The sequence below is a fragment of the Lontra canadensis genome, unplaced genomic scaffold, assembly GCF_010015895.1.
Source record: "Lontra canadensis isolate GAN:19392208 unplaced genomic scaffold, GSC_riverotter_1.0 scaffold75, whole genome shotgun sequence".
NCBI classification, from domain to species: domain Eukaryota; kingdom Metazoa; phylum Chordata; class Mammalia; order Carnivora; family Mustelidae; genus Lontra; species Lontra canadensis.
In genome coordinates, this window is record NW_022631069.1 from 1,378,083 (window position 1) to 1,401,237 (window position 23,155).

Consider the following 23,155-nt stretch of genomic DNA (forward strand, 5'->3'; position numbering starts at 1 on the left):
AAAGAAGACAAATAGCTATGCAATGAGAGACTATATTGGCTGTACATATAATTGATAAAATATTAGTATCCGGGATATATAAAAACACCCAAATTAGTAAAAAGACAATCCAATCTGAGAAAAACAGGCAAAATAACTTCAGTAGACTTTTCCACAGAAGAGGGAATAAAAATGGTCAGTAACCCTAAGAGTTCTCAACTTCTTTAATAATCCAAGAAATGCAATTAAACCCTCATGAGGTTCTACCTTGTATCCACCATATTAGCTCAAAATAAAAATACTGGCAGTGTTGATATGGATGAGGAACAATGACACTGATGGTAGAAATTGCAAAATGTTACCTACTTGGGAGGGGTTTAGCTCACTGTAGTACACTTGAAGATACATAATGCATACCTTAGGACCCAGCAATTAGGTATCTGCACTAGAGAAAGTTGGCGCACAGAACACAAAGATACATGTATAAAAATGTTCTTTTTTTCCCCCTCCTTAAGTTATTTTTTTGGAAATTGGCAGGTGTATAGGAAAGTTGCAAAATTAATACAACAAATGCCATAAAGCCTTACTGGATAGTAGTTAGTGGAAAGAACATACATGGGCTTTGAAGTAAGTGATACCTGGCCTGATATCCCAACTTCACCCCTTACTAGTGTGTGACCATGGACAATCTCTAAAGATTGGCAAGCCTCAGTTATCTCATCTGTAAATCGGAGGCAATAAAATGCCTGCCATTTTGCGTATTGCAACGACTAAACACATTGATGTATAGCAAGCCCTGAGCATAAATGGCCACAACATAGTTGTCAGCAAATTATGGCTGCCATTATTAATATTTTGTTGCTATTGTTAAAAATGATGATTTATTTTATTCCTTCAGAACCTCTAAATGATAGCACATTTACTGATATATATTCATTTTTCATGTTTCACTACAGGATGCAAAATGATTCAAGAGAAAATTAACATTTTTTTCATCCTGTATTCCTTTTTCCTTCTCATTTTCTGACTATAACTTCAATATTAGAAAGTACAAACCAGGGGTGCCTGGGTGGCTCAGTCGGTTAAAGCCTCTGCCTTCGGCTCGGGTCATGGTCTCGGGGTCCTGGGATCGAGCCCCGCATCGGGCTTTCTGCTCAGCGGGGAGCCTGCTTCCTCCTCTCTCTCTGCCTGCCTCTCTGCCTACTTGTGATCTCTGTCTGTCAAATAAATAAATAAAAAAAAAAATCTTTAAAAAAAAAAAAATTGGTTAAAAAAAAAAAAAGAGAAAGTACAAACCAGTAGGAAAACATGCCTTAACAAAATGGTTTTATGATTTTAAAAAAGCATACAGAATTAAAAACTCCCTTTGAAGAAGTGAAAGAATGATTTAACAAAAGCAAAAGGAAACTGAAGCACAAAAAAGTTCAGTAACTTGATCAAGAAGCAATATTAGAAATAGTGTGTAGGTTTTCTAATTTCTAGCCCAAGAGCCTGCACACTAAGTTGTAATATCAGCAATGATTTCTAAAGAAAACTGAATTAAGTACATAGCAGTAGCCTTCATCTCTAATGCTGTTGACTTCCTTACCTTAACTACAAAATGAGTGAAATCACATGTAAAACCCTCAAGCCCCTTTAATCTCCAGTGAAATTTGATTCTGTGTCTGAAGTCTTTGTCAGTGACCCCCAGATCCACAGTCATCTTTTCCTCTTGGGAATGCCTTCTGCACCCCGCTATTTATGTCAGCGAACTGATTTTGATCATGTTGCCATGCTGTACTGTTACGTATCTCTTTGTAAACCTATCCTCTATCTCCAGTTAGATTGCATTGCTTGGGGTTACAGACTTTCTCATGTGCCTTTTATTTATACGTTTCTGAGTGAAAAAAAAAAAAAAATCCAGAACTCAGAGAGGGAGACAGACCATGAGAGACTCTGGACTCCAGGAACCAAACTGAGGATTACAGAAGGGAGGAGCGTGGGGGGATGGGATAACCGGGTGATAGGTATTAAGGAAGGCATGTGTTGTGATGAGCACTGGGTGTTATACTCAACTAATGAATCGTTGAACACTACATCAAAACTAATGATGTACAATATGCTGGCTAACTGGACATAACAACAACAACGAAAAATCCAACCACATTTTAAATATCCTTTTCCGTCCCTAGTAGCACCTGATACAGAGCTTTGCATGGGCGCAAAATAAATGCATAAGGATGACTGTCAGATTGCAGTTGTAAAAAGTAGAACTAGTCATCGTTGCTATGGTAACATGGCCATGGGATTCATGGAGTCTGCCTTGAAAGCAAATGCTTGTTTTCCTCTCTTCCAGAAAGATGCTGTGAAGCGAGTATTCTCAGGCATTCAGCCTACAGGAATCCCCCACCTCGGCAATTACCTGGGAGCCATTGAGACCTGGGTGAGTTTGCAGGAAGAGTACAGCTCGGTGCTCTACAGCATCGTTGACCTACACTCCATCACCGTCCCCCAGGACCCGGCCGTCCTCCGGCAGAGCATCTTGGACATGACAGCTGTTCTTCTTGCCTGTGGCATAAACCCAGAGAAGAGCATCCTTTTCCAACAATCTCAGGTCAGCTTCTCAGATTAGAACCAAGAAAACTTGTATTATCAAATTATGTGAGGAAAACTTTGAATGAAAGTTTATATAGCTCCTGTTTGTGAGTCTTTGAAAATTGTTCAAGAGTGACCTCATCAAATGCCGTGAGTTCATTTTAATATTCACCCTATATTCACATCTTTAAATGTCATCATAGGGCAAAAGTATGTTTTACCTTTTCCTCCACTGTTCTTGCTTCATATACCAAAATGTTGTATCTCTTTAGTACTTACAAATCTGATATTGTTTTTCTCTACTGGGTTGCATCCAAATTGCTGAATTCATACTGTTGACTAATCTCCTCAGGATCCAGGATAGAATTTAGCAACTAGTGGTTTTGCGTACTTTCATTGTTGCTTTACTCTGTATTGCATATGGAAGACCTATTGGATCATTCCCATTGTTCCTTCTTTGTATAATAGCTTTTGAGAAGACTTGAGAGAACTAGCTGGGAAATTGGAAGACACTGTCCAGTCTCTTGAGTCCAAGCCAAGAAAGGCTTCAAAACAAAGCCAAAATATTTGACTGATATCGTCACTATGGATGAATCAGTTACTCTTGGATGGGCAGATAGCCTAGACCAGAGACAGGGAACTTAAGAGACTCCATAGCCAAGATGAAAAATTTAACTGGATCATGCCCTCATTACATACCCTCTTGAACCTTGTGACAAAGCCACAGCCCAGGAACAGTATGTTACACAAGTTGGCTACATGTTAACATGTATGCATGCGTGGTATGGGTTATTCATGTGTGTATCTCCTGCCTTGATCATAAACTTCTGACAATTGTCATTTTTTTTAAAGATTTTATTTATTTATTTGGCAGACAGAGATCACAAGTAGGCAGAGAGGCAGGCAGAGAGAGAGAGAGAGAGAGAGGAAGAGAAACAGGCCTCCTGCTGAGCAGAGAGCCCGATGAGGGGCTTAATCCCAGGACCCCGAGATCATGACCTGAGCCGAAAGCAGAGGCTTTAACCCACTGAGCCACCCAGGTGCCCCGACAATCTTCATTTTTATGTATGTTTCATCACCCACAGAACTTAGTGTAATGATTACCAGAGAGTGATCCTTTAAAAAAATATGGGAGAAATGAATATCTTCAAAAATAAATATATTTATCAACTTAAAGTGTGTTTCTAGTTTGGAAATAATATGATAAAATAATAGAATCTGACCATTAAAATGTCCATAAAGGCAATTTACCTCCATTTCCTTACTCACAGTTGGTCAGAGAGCCTTTACTTGCATATAACTTTTCAAATTCAATCTTGGACTGATCTAATTGCCTTAAATACATAAATATACTTGCTTCTGTTGAGCTGATACCTGTCTCCCTGTAACTTCCATCCATTCATTTGACTTCTGTTCTCTAAAAATACAAAGTAAATCGACTCTGTCTTCCACAGGGCTGCTCATCATATACTCAGAGATACTTGTTCCATACTAGCCTTACCCTATAGGTCCTTACCTCGTAGGACTTCTTCAAGCTGGTTGTCCCACCTCAGGAGTACTCTTGCCATCTGTTTGAAAGGAATGTGCCTGTCCTATTTCATGAAACAATGTTTATTCACACGCTTCAAGTCTGTCTCCAACATTATAACGCTGATCATCATTAGAACCACTTTGTAAAGTTACTGGATACCACTTCACTTCATCGAAGCTGTTTTTGACACAAGCTCCCTTTTGATCCTTCTGTGATACCATTTCTAAAAATCATATTCCCAGTGCCTATTTCCATCCTTCTAGAAGGCGAAAATGTCTACATCTCCACAAAGCAACCAGTTGCCAGACTGCTTTGTTAAGTGACGTTTAAAATTAAAGGCTCATTTTCAACCACATCCAGTGCTTGCACTTTGAGCTCATACCCCCAGGAATGATCACCACATTATAATTTTTCCCCTTCTTTATAAAGGGTTTTTGGCAGTGACCTCTGCAAGCTTCTAAAATTGGCAATAATTTGTACTTTGTTGTTCAAAACAGCAATGGAAAGCATTGCCCACAGTGTGGGAGACTGTAAGAATTCCCTCATACGTGAGGGATCATGGAAGTCCCTTCCTTTTGATTTTTTTATATTATGTAATGAGCTCCTTGATTCCTGTAGTGGTTGTAGGTCTAGATCATCAAGGGCAGGTCACTGGTGTTGCCTGTTTTCCTTGGTGGCCTCAGGCCTCCTCCACATGATCTCACAGGTCCCCTGCTCCCTTCCTGGACTGCAACTCCCTCCAGGGAGTTTGGGTAGCCTGCCAGGAAAACGTGAGCGAAGCACTCATCTGCCCACAGTCTCCACTTTGTCCCACAAAGACAGGACAAAAGACTTCCGCAGGTGCCTTTCTGACCTCAAGACATATTTGGTCTGGACCATTTTCTGCTTTAACTCAGGCAACCAACCTTAAAACAACTCAGTGGATGGACTGGATATTTTATCGCGTTTTCGTTCCTTAATACTTAAAAATGTATGGATGAGTAGGGAGAATAGTATACTGTACCCCCATCACTTGCTAGCATTTTGTGATTTGTCTCATCGATGTTGTTCTTTGTTGTTGCTGAAGTATTTTTTTTTAAGATTTATTTATTTATTTGAAAGAGAAAGAGTGTGCATATGAGAGTGGGGGCAGAGGGCAAGGGAGAGAAACTCTTAAGCAGACTCTGTGCTGAGCGTGGAGCCCAATGCAGGGCTTGAGGGGGCTGTTCATCGTGGGGGTCAATCTCACAATCCTGAGATCATGACTCTGGGTCAAAACTGAGTTGGATGCTTAACTGTCTGTACCACCTAGGTGCCCGGGTTGTGGTTTAAGTATTTTAAGGCAGATAACATACATCATGGGATTTCAGTCTCCAAAATTTCAGTGTATCTCTCTATAAACTGAGGAAATGTTCTTACATAACCACAATACGGTCATCACACCTAACAAAGCTAATGATAATTCCATATGATCATCTCATACCCAGTTCGTATTCAAGTTATGCTGATTATCCCAAAATGTCTTTTATATTTGGCTTGTTTAAATGATCCAGTGAAGGTACACACATCACATTTTTTTCCCTATCTTTTTGTTTGTTGCTCAAGTTTTATTTTTATTTCCCATAAAGTTAATCCTGCATTTGAAAAGAATTAAAAACTTAGATTTTTTTAGGAGGCACCCGGGTGGCTCAGCCAGTTAAGCTTCTGCCTTCAGCTCAGGTCATGATCCCAGGGTCCTGGGATTGAGCTGCACATTGGACTCCCTGCTGAACAGGGAGCTTCTTCCTCTCTCTCTCTCTCCCTCGAATAAATAAGTAAAATCTTAAAAAAAAAAAAAAAAAAACTTAGATTTTCATACTCCCACTCTTTTCCATGCCTTTGATATGTTAATCGACTTTTTAAATTTACTATAAAATTAGCACTTTTGAACATAAAAATAACCCTTATTTTTTTGTTGTTGCTTTCTCTTTGTGCTCATGTGTATCGGCTGATGGTTAGTGGCTATAAACTACCATTCACGTAGTTGGTCATCCCCATTTTTGATGGGGTTTGAATAGAAACTCTGCTAGCCTACGGCCCATAGAATGCCCGGACATCATTTTCTTCAGAGCATCCGTGAAGCTTCTAGTTGTTCCGGGAGGATACTGAGAAGGTCTTCCTCATGCTGTATTTTGAAGGCAGGTACTGAATTAACTTCTTAGAACTGTTCTCAGGTAGGAGTGTAATCGGATAAGCTAGTGTCCCTGAAACAGTGATTATTCTAGATGGCTGACCCCATCTGTGCAGTGCTCTAGTAGGAAAGAATTCTCATGGCTTTCATGTTTTGTGTCTTACCATGCAGTAGTTAACAACTGTCTTGATCAGTATGTGGAGTCTCTACTAAATGGGGGCTGGAAAGAAAATACTCAGAGCATTGTCAGATTTAGAAAAAAAAAAGTGAGAAGGTGTGGTTATTAGAAAACTGACATTTTTAAATGTGGAAGATCTAAAAAGCCTTTTCATGTATATGAACTCACTTTTAATCCTCGAAAGAACACATGAGTTAGGCATTACTGTTCTTTCACAGATGAATAAATTGAGGTATGAAAAGATTGAGTAAATTATAAAAATGTCCTTAAAACCATCTCTGAATGGTGCCAGGCACTTAGTAAATGCTTAACAAATATATCTTCTTAATTTAACCTGAGGTCATCCAGGGGACAAATCCAGGACTCTTTTTTTTTTTTTCTTCTCCCTAAAACACCATTTTTAGAAGGTGTTCTCCTAGGAGAGAACACTATGCTGCCTCCCACCAGGCCTTTGCCTCAGTAACTGACAGCAGAGAGGCAGTGAAGAGCCAGAGCCAACCCTAAGATCCTCATTATTTCTTGCCTGGACAATTTTTCTCCCCTTCACTCCTGCCTCAGGCTCTCCTGGCAGCAGTCCATTCCCCACATTGTAGTCATGCACATCTTTCCACCTCAGATACCTCAGCACCTCTCTCCTTACCCTCAGGGTAAAAATCTAAGCTCAATTTCTAGAAAGCCCTTCAAAAATGAGGCCCCTGAGAGAAAGAGGCGGGCGTGGGGGGGGTGGAGTGGATGGAATATTACTCAGCCATAAAAAAGAATGAAATCTTGCCACTTGCAACAACATGGATGGATCTAGAGATTATAAAGCCAAGTGAAATAAGTCATTGAAAGACAAATAGCATATGCCTTCCTCCTGTGGGATTTAAGAAACAAAACAAATGAGCAAAGTAAAAAAAGAGAGAGAGAGAGACAAACTAAGAAATAGACTCTTAACTATAAAGAACACACTGATGGTTACCAAAGGGGAGGGCTGTGGGGGTTGGGTGAAATGGGTGATGGGGTTAAGGAGGGGACTTGTCATGATGAGTACTGGATATTGTATGGAGGTGTTTAATCACTCTGTTGTACACCTGAAACTAATATAACTATACTAGAATTAAAATTTTATAATGAAAAAAAAAAATGATGCCCCTGAGAACAACAGGCCAGTGTTGTTTCCACTCCACCACTTTTTAATCCTCAGGTTATTTTTGTTCAGATAATCTGACTAACTTTTGCTAATAACTCTTTAAAGCAAGAGTTGGGGGTGGTTCTGCTTTTATTTTGAGAAAAATATGATAAATCAGTTCTTAACTTATAAAGTGGGTAAGTCAGAGATCAGTTGTCTACATTTTAACATGGTTTTTTGTTAGTTCTTCTCTATTGGGAGTTTTGTTATGCATGTTAGCATTTAATGATCATTAAATATGTAACCAAGAGGGGTGTCTGGGTGGCTCAGTCATTAGGCTTCTGCCTTCAGCTCAGGTCATGATCCCCGGGTCCTGGGATAGAGTCCCCCATCAGACTCCCTGCTTGGCGGGAAGCCTGCTTCTCCCTCTCCCACTCCCTCTGCTTGTGTTCTCTCTCTTGCTGTCTCTCTCTCTGTCAAATAAATAAATAAAATCTTTTTAAAAAAATGTAACCAAGAGGATAGGAAGTCAGAAAACAATGATACTCAAAGTGTTGTGAGCCAATGTCAGATAAAATGAGATATCTCTGCATTCCCTGCCCCACACACAGTTATTTACAAGTAAAATTAAAAATTTTTGAAATTGTGAGTTAGAGAAAAAAAAATTTTTATATTGTATAGTGTTCTCTTTTCATGTATATCCGTTGTGTTCAGCAAAGTACTTGGAGTTAAATATGAAGACTAGTTCCCCCCAGGTGCTATTGTTGTGCAAGAGAGTAAGTTCTAGCAACCATTTGAAGTAGGGAAAGAATTTAGCTATGTTATAATGCTTATTTTACCAATAATTTTCATCTCCAATCCTTTGCATTCTTTCTCAGCAGTCTGACTGAAACAATTTAGACTTATTGAAGATTTTTCTCATTATTTTCTTTTTCTTTCTCTCCCACTGGCCTCTAGTCATGGTGCTTCCCCTAAAATATGTTTGCCATATGTGGGGAATTTTTACAGAGCCTCTCCTCTGAAAGGTGCGTGTGTGTGTGTATGTGTGTGTGTGTGTGTGAGAGAGAGAGAGAAAGAGAGAGAGAGAGAGAGGATTATTGAGAAAGAGAGAGAGAGAGAGAGAGCCTGCCTGTGTGTGTGTTTGGCAGAGGTTTCCATCCCAATGCCAAAGTCAATGGTCTTTTATTTCCAGCAGGCCTGAGTGCACATCCCATCTGATTCCCACAGCTGTCTCTGAGGTGCACATCTACACATTTTTAGTTGTTACTTTCCTTGCAAACTAATCACCGTGCAGATGGAAGATAAAAGCTGGAGTTAGTAGCTTTGGGTGCTGGCTTTATGCCAAGTCTGGGAGAAAAGGACAGTTTTGACCAGCAGACGCCATATTACAGGGCATCCAGAACTGTCCATGGAAGAGCTGAAGGAGGAGAACGGAATCCTCAGCCTGGGAAGGTGGCTTCATTCTCTAATTAGAGTTATGTTTTGTTTTCCAGGAAACTTTAATCAATAATAATAAAATAATAATAATGGATAATAATAAATAGTAAGCAAGTTTTTGCATGAATCCTGGCTCACAGTACAGAAACAAAAGTTGTACATGACCCACGTCCCTTATCTCAGAGGTGTGAGACCAGCAACACAGAAACTTGGACCGACAGTATCATGTTTTCACTTATCCCGGTAATTTTGGAAGCTTCTTTGAGTACAGATTTATATTTGTTGGACTCTCAAAGTCTTTAGGCTTTCAACAACAGGTGCAATGTACAACTCATAATAGGAAGGAAGAAGGCGCTCCTGGCTGGCTCAGTCAGTAGAGCATGGAACACTTGATCTCAGGTTTGTGGGTTCGAGCCCCACATTGGGTATAGAGATTACTTAAAAAATAAATTTAAAAATTTTTGAAGAAAAGAAAGGAAGCAAACAAATGTCCTCATGGATTAATGGACTTGGAGAATCAATTTGTAAAATTGGCATTTCCTCCAAAGTTTCTCGGGAGAGACAAAGGATCTGAATGGCCCCTGGTAGAAATAATGAAGAGAAGTTAGGAAAATCATTATACAACCAGACTTCTCATGTATTTCTTTCTCTAGGAAGTATCCACTAGAAGTTTCCACCACTTTCCTTGCCTAGATCTATAGTGTGACTTGATGACCAAGTTAGAGTAGTTTTGCTGCCTCCATCCTGGACCACAGGATGAAGTCTTGTCCTAATACTTTCAAGAAGAGTTCGGTTTTATTATCATAGCAAGAGCGAAAGAAGCACAGGTTTTGCAACCCTATATAGTTGGCCTGAATCTGTGACTTCTTCTTGTTGTCACACACTGGGCAAGTTCTCTGAACCCCTGTTCTAATATCTCTAAGATGGATATTTAAATAATGTGACATATAATACTGGTAAATAGTACCCTTCACTCTTGCCCTCTCCCTACCCCACTATAAACAATACTGCTCCCACCCCAGGCGCTTCTTTTTTTAAAAAAAAGATTTTATTTATTTATTTGACACGGGTGGTGGGTAGAGAGCAAGCACACGCAGGGGCAGGGACAGGCAGAGGCAGAAGCAGGCTCCCCGCTGAGCAGGGAACCTGATGTGGGTCTCGATCCCAGGACCCTGGGATCTTGACCTGAACTGAAGGCAGACGCTTAACCAACTGAGCCACCCAGGCTTCTTGATACCGTGAAGATTTAAGGGTGGAGTGGAATTAGAAAGTGGAGGTCAAATTAATGACAGCACCCACCTTCGTACTCAATAATAAAATATTTTCTGAAAAGGTAATTGTTGAAGGTTTTGGGGGACCTTCTTAAGAAATAGTTTTGATATTCAGAAAAGCAGGAAAAGATGAACAGTTGCTTTTTGAAATACTAACCTTTGGGCTTACTTGCTTCATACTTCGTTACTTTGGTTCACAGACCTGTGCTCCTGAAACAAATAATACATTATATGTTAATTTTTAAAAAGGAAATAAAGTTTTGCGAGTGTAGTAGACACTTTCTGTTTGGTTCTCTCTAATCCCATTCTACTTTCTGCCTCCCCAGAGGTAACCACTATATTGAATTTGACACTTATCATTCCAATGTATGTGTTTATTTTTTTTAAAGATTTTATTTATTTATTTGTGAGAGAGAGTTTGAAACAGCACGGGCTATGTGTGGAGGGGCAGAGGGACTAGCGGACTCCCTGCTGAGCGCAGAGCCTTACGTGGGACTCCATCCCAGGACCCTGAGATCATGACCTGAGCCGAAGTCTAATATTTAACCAACTGAACTACCAGGCACCCTGCCAATGTGTATGTTTGTATTTTTATTGCATAGGATTTGGCTGTAATGGTCCATATTATTCATTTTGCATGTTTTAAAACTTTATATAAGTGTTATCATACACATAACTTCCTGCATCTATATTTTTGTGTTCAGCATTACTTTGCTGAAAGTTGTTCATTTTGACTGCTCTATAGTATCCCATTGTCTGGCCCTATCACAATTTATCCATTTTCCCTACAAAGAATATTTAGATGTTTTTTCTCCAATTTTTTGTGGACAGGCAGTTGTCTGCACACCAGGGAAAGAGTTATCACCAGAACCTGACCCCCCGATGCCCTGAGCTTGACTTCTAGCCTCCAAAGTTGTGAGACAATAAATTTCTGTCGTGTAAGCCACCCAATCTGTGGTGTCTTGTTATGGCAGCCCTAGCAGATTAATACAGAGCTACTCAGCTATTACCATAGGTGGAAGGCTTGTTCTAGCATAGGAGATTCAACATTATTAATATGTCAGTTCTGTCCAGTTTGATCCATAAATTCATTATAATCCAATTACAATGTTGTAGACGCTGATAAATTGGATCTGAAATGCATATGGCAATACAGAGAGTAAGTAGAATACCCAAAAGAATTTTGAAAAAGAAAACAATACTGAACAATACTGTACCCAAAACAATACTGAAAAAGAAAACACAGTTGGAGGACTTAAACCACCTTTCTTCAAGACTTAATGCCAAGCTACGGTAATCACGTGAGTGTGGTCTTGATATAAGAATAGACTAATAGATCAACGGGAAGGAATAGGGAATCCAGAAGTATACCCACATCCAGAAGCCAAATGTTTTCAACAGGAGTGTCAAACCATTTCAGTGGGGGAAAGGATAGTCTTTTCAGCGAATGGTGTTAGGTATCCAACTGGATCTCTATGTCGGGGGTAGGGAATGAACCTTGGCTCTTAACTCACACCATTCGCACAAATCAACTGAAAACTACCATGGATCTAAATGTGAAAGTGAAAACTATAAAACTTCTAGAGGAATTCAAGGGGAAAATCTTCCAGACTTTGAGGGTAGGCAAAGATTTCTTAGAAAGTACACAAAAATCATTTAACTTCAAAGAAAATGATACATTTGACTTCATGAAAAGACAAAGCTTCTATTCTTTAAAAGACCCCATTAAGAAAATGAAAAGGTGAGCCATAAAGGGAAAATATGTGTAACACATACATCTGACAAAGCTTTGTGTCCAAATATATACAGAACTCTTATCTCAATAATATAATAAGACAGCCTAATTTTGTAATTGGTCACTATATTTGAACAGACATTTCACAAATGAAGAAGTAAGCGCATGAAAAGTTCAACATCATGGTCATCAGAGAAATGCAAAATAAAATCAAAGGGATAAACCATTTCACCTAGTTGAATGACTAAAATTAAAAATACTGGCAATACTAAATTTTAGTAAGGCTATAAAGCAGCTCAAACTCTCATACATTGTTGGCAAGAATATAAAATGACAGTTTCTTACAAAATAAAACATATACTTACCAAATGACCCAATAATTCCAGTCCTAGGTATTTACCCATGAGAAATTGAGACATTGTCTACAAAATGACTTATACACAAATGTTCATAGTATTTTAGCTACTTGATAATAACAACATCCTAAGTGCTTAGTTACTTAAAATTTTTTTAAAACATTACATCAACTTTGATAAGGCATAATTTACACACAGTAAGATGGACATATTTTAGCTGCTCAGTCCATTGAGTTTTGACAAATCTACACACATGTGTAACCATCACACCTATCAAGACAGAGAACATTTCAATGTCCCCCAAAATTTCCCTCATGCCCCTTTGCAGTCAATCCCTCACCCCTGCTCCTGGAGACCACTGATCTGTTTTCTGTTATTATGGACTTGTTCTGCCTGTTCTAGGATATCATATAAATAGAATTATATAATATGAACTCTTCCGTGCTTGGCTTCTATCAACATAATACTTCTGAGACTCCTTTGTGTTGTTACAAACTCCTTTTTTATTGTTGAATAGTATTCCAGTGGCTGAATATTCTATAATTGTTTATCTACTCACCAGTTGATGGATGTTTGGGGTTATTCAGGCTATTATAGCTGAAATACTATGAACATTTGTGTACAAGTCATTTTGTAGACAATGTCTTAATTTCTCATGGGTAAATACCTAGGACTGGAATTATTGGGTCATTTGGTAAGTATATGTTTTATTTTGTAAGAAACTGTCATTTTATACTCTTACCAGCAATGTATGAGAGTTTGGGCTGCTTTATAGCCTTACTAAAATTTAGTTGTTGTTTTTTTTAAGATTTTATTTATTTGAGACAGAGAGAGCGAGAGAGCATGAGGAAGGGCAGAGGGAGAAGCAGACTCTCTGCTGAGCAGGGAGCCCAATGCAGGGCTCGATCCCAGGACCCTGAGATCGACCTGAGCTGAAGGCAGATGCTTAACTGACTAAGCCATCCAGGTGCCCCCAAATATTACAGATTTTAAACCAGCCAGAAGCACTGTGAAACCAAGTGTTGCAACTATTGACCCCACTCCAAGGAAAATATGAGAGAGAGCAATTTACTTAGGAGAGTGCTTTGAATTAGATTGAATTAGATTGAAGGGACTTTAACTGCCAAGAATATCAAGAAATTTTAGTCAAGAACTAAAAAGAGCTTAAATAAGAATATGAAAACCATCTTATAATGTAAGATTTTCATTATTTTTGTTTGTTTTGAAATTGATGTCTTTCCTTGTCTAAACATTATTTATCCAAATCAAAACAAAAAAAAAAAACCTAGGGAGAGCCATCTTTTACAAATGTATTTTCTTTTTTTAAGATTTTATTTTTAAGTAATTTGTACACCCACTGTGTGACTTGAACTTAACAACCTCGAGATCAAGAGGTGCAGGTTCCAAGGACTGAGCCAGCCAGGAGCCCCTACAAACATTTTTTTCTACTTCTTTGTGTTCTATCACAGGATTAAGAATACAACTAAGTGCTTGTGTTTTTAAGGAAGAGCCATGTGACCTCTTAACCTGGACTTAGTCTCTTCTTAATTCTTAAACTTCTTCATTTCTCTTATCATTTATATATTGACTGCTTCTTCCTGTTAGGATTTTCTCTTGACTCCAGTGATACAGCAGTAATGCATTTTTCTTCTACTTCTCTGAGAGTTCATTTATTTCCTTTATTGACTCCTCTTCTTTAGTTCCTCAGAACTTCTGTCCTGAGATAAAAATCTCTCTATGTATCCCACCTTCCTGAAGTCTTAGCACCTTCCATAAGTTTCAGCCATTTACTTTCCTGACCTTTGTCACTAGCCCCGACCTTTCTCTTAATTCTAGACTTGCACTCCTAGCTACCTTCTAGACATCTCTTTCTCTCAACTTTAACATATCTGAACCCAGAGCTTTCCTTTTTACCTCTGACCAGCTTTACCTCCAACCTATTTTTTAAAATAATTTGAGGTGAGGGGTGCCTGGGTGGCTCAGTGCGGTAAGCCTCTGCCTTTGGCTCAGTTCATGATCTCAGGGTCCTGGGATCGAGCCCCGCATCGGGCTCCCTGCTCAGTGGAGAGCCTGCTTCCCCCCCCTCTCTGCCTGCCTCTCTGCCTACTTGTGATCTCTGTCTGTCAAATAAATAAATAAGATCTTAAAAAAACAAAAACAAAAACTGTCTGCCATCAAATTCTGTACAGAGTAGCTCTCTTCTCCTTTCTCAAGGTTGCTAGTTTTGGGAGTTGCTTCTAGTAGACTGTGATTATTTTAATTATCCATGTTCATTTCCTGTAAGAACAGGGATCAGCCACCCTTTTGTGGAAAGGCATAGAGAGTAAATATTTTAGGCTTTGCAGACCACATTCAGTCTCTATGACTACCCCCTCTTCTCCTCTAATGCCTCTTTTGCCTTTTCCTTCTTTCCATCTCTCTCTTTTATTTGACTACCCTTTAAAAATGTAAAAAACAGAAACAAATAATACATTATATGTTAATAAATCAATAAAATAAAATAATAAAAATGTAAAAAACATGGGCTGAATGAAATCAATCCACACGCCACATTTGGCCTGTGAGCAGTAATTTGCTAACCCCCACATATGAGGATTACGTGTCCTCATCCATTGCCATGCGACTATGAGGGCATCCTATGGGAGAAGTGTCTCTTCATATCCCACTGATGTTGGGCTTGTCCCTATGACTTGATTTAGCCAGTGGAAAGTGAGAGGGCGTTTTGTACACAATGCCTCAGAAGAATGTTTAAAAGCAATTCCGTGTTTGTTCTAACTGCTGCTCTTTTCCTCTAGCTCAGGAATTGCATGTTCTGGGAGGGAGAACTCCTTCGGTTTGGGTCTTGGAATGAGAAGGTGTATAAAGCAGAGTTGTAGCCAGCCTACAGCTACCAATATAGAATGTGTATGAGAAAGAAACCATTACTGTAAGCCATTTATATTTGGGGTTATTTGTTACTCAGCATAGTTTAGAAATAGCTAACTAATATAATGCAATAGAGTTTTTAAAAGCATACGTACACATACACATGCATACACAATAAGCAATAGAATTTAGATGGGTGTGACTTTTAACTCAACAGCAGGCTGATAAAAGCTATTTATTTAGCTTTAGAAGTATTAGACTAAGAAGAAGTATAGAAAATCCAAATATGTACACAGAGATATTCATTGCAAGCATAAATACTGTTAGTAGAAGAGAGCTTATTATTTATAACATAATTCTTTTAATTAAGAGCAGATCCCAAACAAGGTTCCGTTAAGGGGATTTGCCATGGGGATGATAAGAGTCCAGTAAAAATAACTGAGCATGAAATCACTCGTTTCAAGAGGATATGATAAATGGGAACTTGTGAGTCTGCGTAGTCTCCCAAGTGTTTTAACCAAAATTTATAGGACCTGATTCCAGGGAAGATAATGTTTATATGGGAAATAGTGAAGTTGTAAGGGACACTGAAGGTATCTTAGATATTTGATCCAGTATTTACTGAACCAGCTAATTGCTTGAGTGGGTTTGATTGATATCTAGCAGCGATAGCTTTGGGAATCATGATATTCCATACTCTTTTTGTTAATTAGATATTTTTGAGAAAAAATGTTAAGTGCAGCAAAATACAGAGAATGATATAATAAACATTCATGTTTCCAACAGCAGGGGTGAATATTGTTAACATTTTGTCATATTTGCTTGAGTTTCTTATATTAAAATAATTATAATAAAAAATAATTAAGAAGGAAAAGGCCCCTTTAATCCTTCCCCTACTCCCTGTGCCCACTCCTTGTACCCCTCCTCCCTATGTCTCTTTTCTCCCTCCCCAGGCAACCAAAATTGTGGATTTGGTGTATATCAGTCTAGCCAATTTATGATACCTTTTTACACATATAATCTCATGAACAACATATAATATTTTCATATCTGTGGTTTAAAGAAAATTACATAAGTGATGCCATATTGGAGTACCTTTTAGCAGTTTTCTTTTTTTATACAGCAGTGTGTTTTTGTGATCTCATGTAAATCTAGCTCATTTCTTTTATGTGTTGTGTAGTATGCTATTATATAAATATGCCACACTTTAAATACTTTAAACATTTCTTTAAACTTTTCTAAAAACTTTAAACATTTCCCTATTAATAAATCTTTAATTTCATTCATGCATTCATTTAACAAATATTTATTGGGCATTTACTGTGTCTTGGATATTCTGCTAGGTACTCACATTGTATCAGTGAAGAAAAGAGACAAAAATCTTTGCCATCGTGATACTTACATTCTGTTGGGGTAACACAGTATAAATAATAACTATAATAAATTAGCCAAACATATGGTGATAGGTAATACAGAGAAAAAAATTAAAGGATATTAGGAGTGCCATTGAGGGAAACAGATTCTTAGTTTAAACAATGTGGTCTGGGTAAAGCCCCTTACTAAGATGGTATTTGAGCAAAGACAAGGTGAAGGAGTTAACCATGTGGATATCCGGGGGAGGAGAATCCCAATCACAGAAAGAGCCAGTGCAAAGGCCCTAAGGTGAGAACATGTCTAGTGTGTTGAGGGCACACAAGGAGGCCAGCATGGCTGGAGGAGAGGGAGCAAGGAGGGAGGGTTGGACTATTGGAATATTACAGGGTTGGATGGGAGGAGATGATTGTGCCTGGTCGGAAAGGCGGTTGTAAAGTCTTCGGCTTTTACTCAGAGGAGGTAAGAAGTGCAGGGTTTTGACCAGAGAAGTCACATGATCTACGTATTTAAAGGATCACTTCTGCTGCTAGGTTGAGAATAAACTGTATGAAAAGTCAGTGTAAGCAAGGAACCCAGTTAGCAAGTTATTACAGTGACCTAGCTCAGGGTTGATGGTGCCTGGGCCAGCGCAATTCTGAATATCTTTTGAAGGTAGAACTAGCAAGATTTGCAGCTGGATTCGATGTGGAGTGTGAGAGAAAAAGAGACATGAGAATGTCTTCAAGGTTTTTGCCTAAGTAACTGCAAGGATGGAGTTGCCACCAACAGAGATGACAAGCATGGACAGAGCAGGTTCAGAGTGGAGGAGTGGGAATTCAATTTTCGGTGTGTTAAGTTTGAGGTGTCCACTAGGTATCTACGTAAAGATGCTCAATAGATCATTGGATATATGAGTCTGGAGTTGAGCAAAGAGGTCTGGCCGGGGTTATAAATTTGAAAGACATCAGTAATATAGAGTGTATTTAAAACTGTGATTGTATCTAAAGCCATGATAGGAGATGAAAGTGCAAAACGAGTGAGTGGAGAAAAGAATAGCAGTAAGAAATCAAGGACAAAAACCTGGGTGTCTGCAGTATTAAGACAATATTAATATGTTGACTGACACGAATATAATATTAATGCTTTATCCTAGCCACTACCCTTGCTGGCAGTGGTGCCCAGTTGCCATGGAGTGGTAGAGGTGAAAACCTGACAGGAATGGGCTTATGAGAGGGGAGTCTCATCGCCGTGGCAGCTCTGCTGTCTTTATCTTTCTTTATTGACGCTAAGCCATTCTCCCCACTAACCGATTTGAAAGGATGGGGAGTCGACTTTGCCTTGAGGACCAGTAATTTGCACGTGGAGGAAAATAGAGATCATGCTAAAGATCAGAAAATCCAGATTCCTGAAACGATGTTACCTTTATTGCCACCAAATAATTAATTGCTGATGTCTCAAAGCATAGTTCTGATGAACTGCACTGGGATAATTATTGAAACTGTTTATTGAGATATATCATACAATTCACTCACCTAGATTGTAAATTTACTGGCTTTTAGTATATTCACAGAGTGGTGCATCTTTCACCAAAATCAATTTTAGAATACTTTTCGTCACTCCGGAAACAAACCCTGTGGTCTTTGCCTTCTCTACCCACTCCCTGGCAGGCACTGATCTACTTTGTCCCCTGTGGATTTGCCTTTTCTGAACACTTCATACAGATGGAATCATATAGCGTGTGTTCTTTTGTGATTGGCTTCTTTCATTTTCCATAACGTGTTCAGTGTTTATCCATGTTTTAGCATTATCAGTATTTCATTTGTTTTTATTGTTGTATGTATAAGACCACATTTTGTTCATTTGTTCATCAGTCAATGGACATTTGGGTTATTTCCGATTTTAGCTATCATGAATAATGCTGCCATGAACATCTGTGTAACGTTTTTTGTATGTTTTCAGTTATCTTGGTATACACCGGGAGTGAAATTGTAGGTCTATGGTAACTCTGTATTTATCATTTTGAAGGACTGTTAAAGTGTTTTGAAAGTTAAACTGTTTTGTATGAGGGTTCCACCACCAGCGTATAGGAATTCCAAGTTCTCCGTTCCCTTCCCAAACCTCGTTATTGTCTGTCTTTTTTTATTTTAGCTATTCGGGTGAGTGTGAAATGGGATCTCAATGTGGTTTTGATTTATATTTTCCTAATGACTAATGATGTTGAGCATCTTTTCATAGGCTTATTGGTTATTTGTATATCTTCTTTGGAGAAATGTCTTTTCAAATCCTTTGCTCATTTTAATTGGCTTTCTTTCCCTCCTTTTTTTAATTTATTTTTTTCTCAGTGAAATTCATTAAAATATTTATTGAACATTTATTACACATAACACCCAGAATCGTTCAGCTTTTTATGTTATTTTCACATGAGCACTCGATTTTTTTAAATTTAATTTTTTTTTCAGTGTTCCAAGATTCATTGTTTATGCACCACACCCAGTGCTCCATGCAATACGTGCCCTCTCTTTAATTGTTGAGTTATAAAAGGTTTTTTTTTTTTTTTTTTTTAGGGGCGTCTGGATGGCCCTGTCAGTTAAGTGTCTGCCTTCAGCCCAGGTCTTTGCCCAGGGATTGAGTCCTGCATCCAGCTCCTTGCTCAGCGGGGAGCCTACTTCTCCTTCTGCCTGCCACTTCCCCTGTTCATGCTCTCTCTCTATCTGATAAATAAATGAAATTTTTTTTTTAAAAAAGGGTTTTTTAATATTCAGGATACAGTTCCTTCATGAGCTGTACAATTTGCAAGTATCTTCTCCATTTTGTGAAATGACTTTCACTTTCTTGATGATGCCCTTTGAAACATAAAAAAATTTTTTCATTTTGATGGTCCAATCTGTTAATTTTTTTTTCTTTTGTTGCTTGTACTTTTGGTGCCATATTTAACAAACTGTTGCTTAACCCAAGGTCATGGAGATTTACTCCTATGTTTTTTTCTAAGCATTTTATAGTTTATACTATACTATAATATACTATAATATAGTTTATACATTTATGTCTGTGACCCATTTTGAGTTACTTTTTATAAATGGTGAGAGGTTGGGATCTGGTCCAACATCATCCTTCTACATGTAAATATGTGCATGTAGATTTTCACTTATCTCACCACCATTTGTTGAAAGATTGACCCTTCCCCCATTGAACTGTCTTGGCACCCTTGCTGAAAATGGATTGACTGGGGGCACCTGGATGGCTCAGTCAGTTATGCATCTGCCTTCGGCTTGGCTCATGATACCAGGATCCTGAGATCGAGTCCCACATCTGGCTCCCTGCTCAGCGGGGAGTTTGCTTCTCCCTCTCCCTGCTTGTGCTCTCTGTCGCTATCTCTGTCTCTCTCTCTCTCTCTCAAATAAGTAAATAAAATCTTCAAAAAAAGAGAAAGAAAATGGATTGACTGTAGATGGATGGATTTATTTCTGGACTCTCAGTTCCATTCTGTTGATCTACATATTCTATCCTTATATCAATAATGCATTGTTAGACTACTGTACTATTACACTGACTGATTCTTGGCTGTTAAACCAAGCTTGCATTTCTGGAATAAATCCCATTTGATCATGCTGAATATAATTCTTTATATATGTTGATGCATTTGGTTTATTAGTATTTTGTTAAGGATTTATTGGTCTGTAGCTGTCTTTTGTTGACATGCCTTTGCCTGGCTTTGTTATCAAGGTAATACTGGCCTCTTGGGTTAAGTAGGGAAGCATACCATCCTTTTTTTTTTTTTTTTTAATTTTCTGGAAGAGATTATGAGAAATTGGTATCTATTTTTTAAATGTTTGTTGGAATTCACTAGTGAAACCCCACACACACTTAGGGTTCTTTTTTGTCATTGCTGATTGGTTAGTGACTTTCCTGCAGAAATTATATAAAGTGTCTTCGCTTGTCGTGTCTGGCTGCTGCAGTCTGTTGGGTTAGCTTAGTGTTCAGACTTTTCTAAATGCCTTGATCCTATACTTTTTAAAAAAATTTTTGTTACATTTTATTTATTTATTTGAGAAAGAGAGATTACAAGCAGGGAGGAGGGGCAGAGGGAGAGGAAGAAGCAGACTCCCTGCTGAGCAGAGAGCCCAATGTGGGGCTCGATTCCAGGACCCTGAGATCATGACTTGAGCCGAAGGCAGACACTTAACCCCTCTGAGCCATCATGTGCCCCTCAATCCTATATTTTTGACCCTTTGCTGAGACGTTTATACAGGGCCTCAAGGTGAACCAGAGGTGAAAGATTAGGGTCTTCTCAGGTCTCTCCTGGCCACATGCATAGCCCCAGACATGTATGTGTCCTCTTCGATGGCCCATGAATATGTCCGGTTTTTCCAAAGCACCCAATGGGCATATCATTTCCCAGTTTTTTCCTTTAAGTTTTTGACTAGCCCCTGACCTTCTCCTCCTGGTATCAACACCTCAGGCAGCTGCAATATAAAATCACTGCTGCTGATTACTTCTGGAAAATGTCCTGTGGATAGGGTTTTTTCCACCGAGTGTGCTCTAAGTGAGGTCCGTTAACAACACACTCCGCAAATGGGTTTTTTCTACTGAGCTGTCAGCTCGAGTAGTGACAGTTCTCTGCGGATGAGAACGGTCTTTTTGAGAAGCTCCAAACCCAGCCTTCCCTTTCCAGTGGACTGCTAGGCTGCTTTACACAGCTACCCCAGGCATGAGCAAGGATGCTGGGAAGACGGTGAGTTAAAATGCCACAAAAGGCTGTTGCTTCTGAGATTCCAATATTTTTCTTAAAGAAGTACTTTTCACATTATGGCAGGCCTTTCGTTAATTTCCCAGAGTTCTGTAAAAACTGCCTTTGACAATTTTTGCTATTTTTCTCGTTGCTCTTATGGAGGAGTCGATTTTCAGAGCTTGTTACTCTGCCATTCCAGAGGGCCCTCCAGTTGTTTTAAACACCAAAAAAAAAAAAAATTTTTTTTTTAATTTGAGACCAAATGTAGTTAGATTTACTAGCCTTTTATTCTATTTTCGCAAATTGAACACACTGTGAACTTGTACCCAGAATGTTCTTCATGCCCCCTTCCAGTCACTAACTACCCCTTCCCCCAAGATAACCTGTTTTTAAACTTAGTCTAATTTTAATTATTTAGTATATACTTTTTTTGTGTCTGGCTTCTTTCACTCAACATTATGTTTATGAAATTTATCCTCATTGCTCTAGTTTTCCATTGATTGAATAGGCCACAATTTAGCTCTTCTACTTGGGTGGACATTTGGATTGCTTACAATTTGGAGTTGTTACAATGAATTCTTGCACATATATCTTTGTGTATATGTGCATGTTTTTGTTAGATATATACCTAGAAATGAAACACCTGGGACATTTGTTAAATGAATGTTAAATGTTTGTGGATACAGTCAGTTTTCAACGTTGGTATACCAATTTACATCTCGCAGTAGTGTATAAGTATTACGTTTACTCAATATCCTTGCCACCCTTGGTATTATTTTTCATTTTAATCATTCTACCAAGTATTTATGGTATCACATTATGACTTTAATTTGAATTTAATGCATTTGGCCCATTTTCATAGTGTTATCTGCTTTTTTTTCTAATAAATTTGTAAGAATTCTTTTTTTTTTCCTTAAAGATTTTATTTATGAGATGGGCACCTGGGTGGCTCAGTGGGTTAAGCCTCTGCTTTCGGCTCAGGTTGTGATCTCAGGGTCATTGGATCAAGCCCCGCATGGGGCTCTCTGCTCAGCAGGGAGCCTGCTTCCCCCTCTCTCTCTTCCTCCCTCTCTGCCAACTTGTGATCTTTCTCTCTCTGTTAAATAAATAAATAAAATTAAAAAAAAAAAAGATTTTATTTGTGAGAGAGAGAGAGAGAGAGCATGAGCTGAGGGGAGAAGGAGAAGGACAAGCAGACTCCCCACTGAGCACGGAGCCTGATGAGCAGCTCTATGTGGGGCTAAATGCCGGGCTCAATCTCAGGACCCTGAGATGATGACCTGAGCTGAATCAGACCCTTAACCGACTGAGCCACCCAGGTGCCCCAGTTTGTAGGAATTCTTTATGTATTCTGTGTACCAATATATTCTGTATGGGTTTACAGATATCTCCTTCCACTCTGTGACTTGCCTTTTTCCTCTTTAATGATGGTGTTTGATAAAGAGAAGTTATTAAATTTGTGGTAATTTAATATATCAATATTTTTTGCTTTATGTTAGTACTTTTTGGATCCCATTTGATTTACTCAAGGAAATCAAATGCAACCAACTGAATTAATTTTTTTCCTGCAAATTTTTTTTTAAAAACCTATGATTTATGCAGAACATTTTCGTCTCCCTTAAAGAACAGCAGTGCTTTCCCAAGAGTGTATATTTTGAACAACTGTCCTCTTTCTTTTTTTTTTAAGTCTTAAACTCTATTTTTTTTATTATGTTGTGTTAGTCACCGTATATACAATGGAATATTACTCAACTGTCCTCTTTCATTCACAAAAGCATCCACCAAACATCAAGCCTTACATAACTCAATTCCAGAAGATTTTTTCTTCTGTCCTATCAAACCCATCAATTCCATTGAGTATATTTCTCATCCTATTTGTTTCTATTC

General features: G+C 38.5%; 1 protein-coding gene across 2 annotated transcripts in view; it reads left to right on the top strand.

Annotated features, from left to right (window-relative positions):
• The window catches only part of WARS2 (tryptophanyl tRNA synthetase 2, mitochondrial), a 94,405-nt gene that overhangs the window by 48,557 nt on the left and 22,693 nt on the right, over window positions 1-23,155 (top strand). For both annotated transcript variants that reach the window (XM_032881314.1, XM_032881313.1), the window contains exon 2: window positions 2,315-2,572. In XM_032881314.1, the coding sequence (XP_032737205.1) occupies window positions 2,315-2,572 (258 nt within the window). The remainder of the gene's footprint in view (window positions 1-2,314; window positions 2,573-23,155) is intronic.